General features: G+C 38.7%; 1 protein-coding gene across 1 annotated transcript; it reads left to right on the top strand.

The window, feature by feature from the left end:
• The first annotated feature begins 849 nt into the window (after positions 1-849).
• Positions 850-5,166, top strand: LOC112513059 (leucine-rich repeat receptor-like serine/threonine-protein kinase At2g14510). The gene is made up of 7 exons (XM_025119182.1): positions 850-1,495; positions 2,568-2,675; positions 2,769-2,882; positions 3,215-3,433; positions 3,669-3,784; positions 4,178-4,438; positions 4,926-5,166. Exons 1-7 carry the CDS (start codon positions 850-852, stop codon positions 5,142-5,144), a joined length of 1,683 nt encoding a protein of 560 aa, XP_024974950.1. The 3' UTR covers positions 5,145-5,166.
• The last annotated feature ends 1,560 nt before the right edge of the window (positions 5,167-6,726 follow it).

Genomic DNA, 6,726 nt, shown 5'->3' with positions numbered 1-6,726 from the left:
ATTTTTCCCATCCAAATTTGTTCCTTTCCTCATAAAAACTGATTAAACTCCCACTTTGATCATTACCAGATCTGCCATTGATCGTGCAAATTTATCATTCCTAAACCAACGGTATAAATCTACAGTTGATTGTGCAAGGATACCACCGTGGAACCAACTGTGCAGATTTGCAGTTGATTGCGCAAAGATACTACCCTGTAACCAACTGCAAAGATGCCGTTGATTATGCAAGTATACTATCAAACGCGCAAATTTGCTATTCATCGTGCAAATATATCATCCTGAAACCAATTGTTTAAATCTGCCATTGATTGCGTAGACCATGGAATCAACCGTGCAAAACTGCAGTTGATTATGCAAGTATACCACCTTGAAACCAACTGTTCAGATTTACAGTTAATTGTGCAAGTATACCACCTCGGAACCCAAATGTGTAAATATGTTGTTGATTGTGCAAGTATGCCACCATGAAACCGACTGTGGAGATTTGTAGTTGATTCTGTAAGTATACCACCCCGAAACCCAATTGTGCAAATTTGTCTTTGATTGTACAAGTATATCACCCTCAAACTAACTATGCAGATTTATAGTTGATTTGTGCAAGTATACCACCCTAAAACCAACTGTGCAGATTTGCAGTTGATTGTGTAAGTATACCACCTTGAAACCTCCTTGAAACCAATTGTGAAAATCTGCCGTTGATTGTGCAAGTATACCACCCTGGAACCAATTGTGCAAATCTACCTATTATGTGCGAATATCTCACCCCAAAAATATCTGTGGAAATCTACCATTGATTCTGCAAATATATACCATCCCGGAATCAAGTGTACGAGTCTGGCATTGTTGATGGATTGCCAAAAGCTAATGCTCACCACCTTCATCTTGATGTTCTTTTGGTTTACTGGTTCAATTAAGAACACGGTTTCGCAGCCTTCTTCGGCTGACTGTCCTCTAGACTTGAGGTACTTCACAAGGCCACAAAACTTCACATGTGAAGAAGGGACGTGGAACGATTTTCTGCACGATAAATGCTGTAAAGGACCGTTTAATATGTACCTCGATGCACTGGCTCTGCGTGCGAATCAGACCTTACAGATATACTTGAATTCAACTGAACAAACGAGTTGCTTGATGCAGATGAAGGATAATATAACGGATGTATTTAGTTGTGGAATCGATAAGCTAACGAATGGTATAAATGGCTGCTCGGATTTCTCGGTTCAAGATGTGCTTACGGAGCTCCATGCTGAATTTGAAGGTTTATTGGCGGGCTGCGGTTTATTAGGCCACGAAGGAGATGGTGATGGTTGGCGTCGAGCATGTGGAAATTGTGTACAGAGTTGGAAAGAGATTAAAGGGATAACATCTAGAGATGGTGATGCTGATTTATGCAGGTTTGCGGTGTTGACTTCATTGACCGGTAGTAGAATCGATGACTTCGTTTGGATGCAGAACATCCACAAATGCCTCGGAGAGCAGGTTATGGACAAGGGTAATGATCTGTGTTAAGATACATGGGAACCTTCCAATCACTATCTAAAAGAGCCGTTATAGAAGGATAAGAGGTTCTTACATCCATACACATATATAGAGGGAGAGAGAATGAGTGAGGTTAAGGGAAACCCCCAAGAAAATGAAAAACTGGAGAAACCCCTAATAACCATTGATTTGTACGGTATGTACATGTGCATACAAGTTTTTCATTTTCTAGGGGTTTTCAGTTAACCTCCCTCTCTCTCTCTCTCTCTCTCTATATATATATATATATATATATATAGTTTGTGTCTAGTTGGGACTCCAATACAAGCTAGACGTACCCCCCGGAACGGATGCAAAATGGTGTGTCGAGTCCCTAGATATGGTAGATCGTTGATCTGATACTATATGGAACCCTTGTGAATCTATCTAAAAGCCATTATAGAATGATGAGAGGTTCTTACATGTACACAAGTTTGATAGTCCGCTTCTAGTTGGGACTCCAAAACAAGCTAGACGGTGCTCCCTGGAATGGAGGCAAAAGAGTGTGTCAAGTCCCTAAATGTGGTAGACCCTGGATCTGATACCATGTTAACATATGTGGAGGCCCTTTGAATCTCTATAAAAACGTTTATATATATATAGAGAGAGAGAGAGAGAGAGAGCACGCTAACATCTACCATTTCACGTTACAAATTCTATTTAGAGACACTTACCCTCTTCATCTTTCTGCAGTCTATTTAGAGACACTTACCCTCTTCATCATTCTCTGCAGATATAAAATATGAGACGGGTACACCAGGAAGAAAGAAGAACATAACATGTACGCTCTCGAATAAACTTCTACCCTTCTCTGTTTTGTGCCTATCAAGTGAACTTGATCCATGACTGCTTTTAATTCTTAACAAAAGATAGAAAAATAAAATCGAAATGTTAAAAGACCAATTTGGCCCAGCAGTATTTGGGTTACTGGTAGAGCCCAGCCTCCCATGAGGTCAAGGGTTCAAAACAAGGTGAGAAGTGTGCATGAGTATTTGCCATATATAAATATGAATCATACTAAAATGTTAAAAGTTTTGTTCAAACAGACTCCGATCTAATTGGACTGCTATCAGGGATCTCGGCAATGGTAGTTGTTTGTGTTTATATCATAGCAAGACGACGGTATAGATCACATGTAATAGCAAATGAAGATGGTACGGCTAATTTGGTATAAAATTTGGGTTTATGTAATCATATGGTAAAAACTTCAGACGAATATGTGTAACTTTATATGATTTACTTCACAGGCATGAAACGTGATCTACCAAAGAAGTCTCAATATCTTGAAGTTCCAGTGAAGGAGATCCATTATGCCACAAATAACTTGGACCAATTAAACTACATTGGTGAAGGAACAGCAGGTGAGCAGCATTTATCTTTAGTATGCCCACTTACAGTCGCTCTACTCTTTAGGATAGAGGTCAGGTTTGTTGCTGCATACATCATACTCCTTAGACCCCACCTCCTGGTGGGAACTTGGAAATATTGGGCTCGTTTGGTTTTCTTGTACTTATCTCCCTTATGTCCACTTACAGTCACTCTACTCTTTGGGAGAGAGATCAGGTAAGCATACATCATACCCTATTTACCCCACCTTTGGGTGGGAAATGGGATATACTAGGCTCGTTTGGTTTGTTATAAATTCCTAAGTAACTTATCTTTAGGAACGACTAATGTAATATGAGCATAACAGGAAAGGTGTATAGGGGGATATTGTCGAATAAACAGCATGTGGCTGTCAAGCATATCATCAATGACGGGTTTGTAGAAACTTTTCTAAGGGAAGTTAGGAATCTTGCCCTTGTTAGACATCCGAATCTTGTGGCATTGCTAGGGTATTGTGATAATGGTGATGAATGCTTCCTCATTTATGAACTATGTACCAATGGGAATCTCTCGGAGTGGCTTTTTGGTGGTATTTTTCTAGTTTTTCTACATAATGAGAATCTATTGTCCCCAAATCCCATGTCCCCTCTCAGTCCCACCAATCACATGAAGATATGATGATGTGTTTTCATGTGATTGGTGGACAAGGAGGGGACATGGGATTTGGGACGAGAGTTTTATTCTTTTCCTACATATCTGGCTATCCCTTTCCATGTTGAGCCTTAATTTGATCATCTTCTAATCCGCTCATTTCTAATCAGGAAAGAATAAAGTGTTGTCATGGATTCAAAGGCTTGAGATTGCAATTGATTGTGCTCGAGGACTTTGGTTTCTCCACACATATTCAGAGGGTTGTATTGTTCATCGTGATATTAAGGTTTGTGCATACCTAATTAGTTAAAAATGTTTATGTTTGTTGGAGATCCACATCAGCTAAACTTGGACCATTTCTCCTCGATATATATTGGAACCTCCCTTCTCTCCTCAAAGGCCCTTTTGGAGAGTAATCTATGGGGTTTCACATATTACCACATGATATCAGAGTCGAGGTTTACAATTCTAGGGACTCGACACTCCAGAACAATTTGTGCTCGTCTAGCCTTAGTTGGAGGGGACGTGTTGGAATCCCACATTGGCTCGTCAATATATATTGGAACCTCTCTTCTCTCCTCGATGGCTCTTTTGGAGAGTAACCTAATGGGATTCCACATATTCTCACAATGTTTATGTGGTGCACGGAGTATATTAATCCGTATTTTATAAACTGCAGCCAACAAACATACTCTTAGGGCCAAACTTTGAGGCCAAGCTTTCTGATTTTGGATTGTCCAAGGTTATTGACATTGGCGAAACACATGTGAGCTCAGAGGTCAGAGGAACATTTGGTTATGTTGATCCAGAGTACCAAAGTGACCGTCAAGTCAATTCAGCAGGTGATGTCTACAGTTTCGGAATAGTGCTTCTACAAATTCTCTCGGGAAGAAAAGTTATAAACATGAATGCAAGCAACCCCATGCCACTGGGGAGGACGGTAAACATCTTCCGTTGGTTACTCATTTTACTTTTGTACTCCTTGCGTCCCAAAATAAAATGTCCAAATCAGCTTTAGTAATGTACTAATATACTTTTTGATTAACCAAATGAAAATTTTACCCTTAATAATAGAGATATCGTCTCATAATTAATGGTAGAATTAGAAAGTAGACACTAATAGAGAGATCGTCTCATAATTAATGGTAGAATTAGAAAGTAGACACTTAGTTTTGGAAGTACACACTTATTTCGGAACAAACTAAAATAGAAATGCGAAAACTTATTTTGGGACAGACGGAGTATAAAGGAAGCACAATAAATGGAAACAACCTCTTTGTCCCTTGAGAACAGAGTAAAGGTCTGTGTGCCTCCTACCCCTACCCCCCCCCCCCCCCCCACCTACCTAACTTCAGGTGAATATATTGGGTTTGTTTGGTTTGGTTTTTTTAAGCACGATAAATCTAAAAAATTAAGAAATTATACAGGCAAAGTCGCTCACCAAGGGTGGCAGCATAGTAGGATTCGCCGATCCAAAGCTTGAAAGTGAATACTCTGCAGACGCCTTTGAACTTACATTTAAGCTAGCTCTGTCGTGCACAGGACACAAGCAAGAAAGACCGTCCATGGAAAAGACGGTTGAACAATTGGAGAAGTCCCATGAAATATCAGTCAGCCAGATGACTTCATACCTTCATAAGACATGAGATTGGTCATCATTCATCAACACCTTAATATCAAGATTTCAATAGTATTTGCATACAAGATACACACAGAGGACACAATGTGAATTGTGGTGTACATTTGGCCAACAATCAATTTTGGTAACACCAAGTTCTGGTTGTCGGTAGCTCTTATACTCAAAATTTTCACATTCAATTTCAAGGGTGGCACTGTTGTCAATACAAGATTACGCAGCTAGGCTTATAGCAGAGATGGATTCAGGTTTGTATAATAAGCATCTTAAACTGTAACATCATTATTCAAACTGCTCTTGAATATATATATATATATATATATATATGTGTGTGTGTGTGTGTGTGTGTGCGTGTGTGTGTGAGAGAGAGAGAGACAGAGAGGGAGAGAGAAGGAGAGAGATCTCTTTGTAATGTTAGGAATGGAACTTCCATCATCGAATTTCGAATATTATACAAGTGAATTAATACTTCTGTATCGGGGCAACCGCTTGATTTATTGGTATGCTTCTATGATTAGGGACATCTTGCTATGTTTTACAATATATTAGGTGTGTGCCTTCAAATAGCATCCATATGAAAATGAAAAATTAAGCTTTCATAAAAACATATCTCGGTTACAGAGTTCTTTTTGTATTTTCAAGAGGGAAAAATTGTCCAAAATAGTCATCTTGGCCTCATCTCTCTTTATAGCCACCTTTTCAACCAACTGACCAAAATAACCAAGATTTCACGAGTAACACTTTAGCAACTTGCGAAATCCACTTCTTTTTAATATAATATTCATAAAGTAGCAATATCGCAAGTTGCTAATGTGCTACTTACGAAATGCTAACATGGAAGTTCCACTTCCGCACTTGCTAAAGTGCTACTTGCCACGTCAGCATTTCGCAAGTAGCACTTAGCAACCTGCTAGATTGGTACTTTATGAATATTAAATTAATAAAAGTAGATTTCGCAAAATTTCACTCAATTTTGAGTAGAAAAGCAGCTAGAAAATGAATTGGGGAGTCCAGAATAGCTATTTGGGACAATTTCAAGCAATGTTGGTCCATGTTCTGCATAACATAGACCATGCAAACAGCATCACAACAACCCATTGCTCTTGATAGCATGCTGCCTGTATTTGAATATATGCACTTCATAATGCAAAATTTAGCTTCATAAAAGCATATCATGGGTTCATGGTTACAGACTTACAGAGTTCTTTTTATTTTATTTTCATATAGATGTTTGATGATCCGCCTAATATAATTAATATAGAACATAGAAAGGCGTTCCAGATCATAGAAGCATACCAGTGGCCCCTAATAAGATATTGCAAATTAGATCGTGGAAGCTCCATTTACAAAGAGTTCTAACATACATATATACTCGAGCAATTTGATCAACGATGTTACAGTTTAAGATGCTTATATACAAAACATCTCAGTTTTACACCATTGTTTCGATCAGAATTGCACATCAACTACCAAAAACTTTCAAGCCCTAAATTAACATAAATTAAAATGCACGAGATTAGACGACTACACAATTGCACTATCAACTCAATAAAATCTTCCAAATTCGATCATCCAAGCTCCATTCCTAACAT

This window comes from Cynara cardunculus (assembly GCF_001531365.2).
Source record: "Cynara cardunculus var. scolymus isolate 2C chromosome LG 5, CcrdV1, whole genome shotgun sequence".
Taxonomy (NCBI): Eukaryota; Viridiplantae; Streptophyta; class Magnoliopsida; order Asterales; family Asteraceae; genus Cynara; species Cynara cardunculus.
Note: the sequence above shows the minus strand (reverse complement) of the source record. Positions and strands in the feature narration are given on the sequence as shown.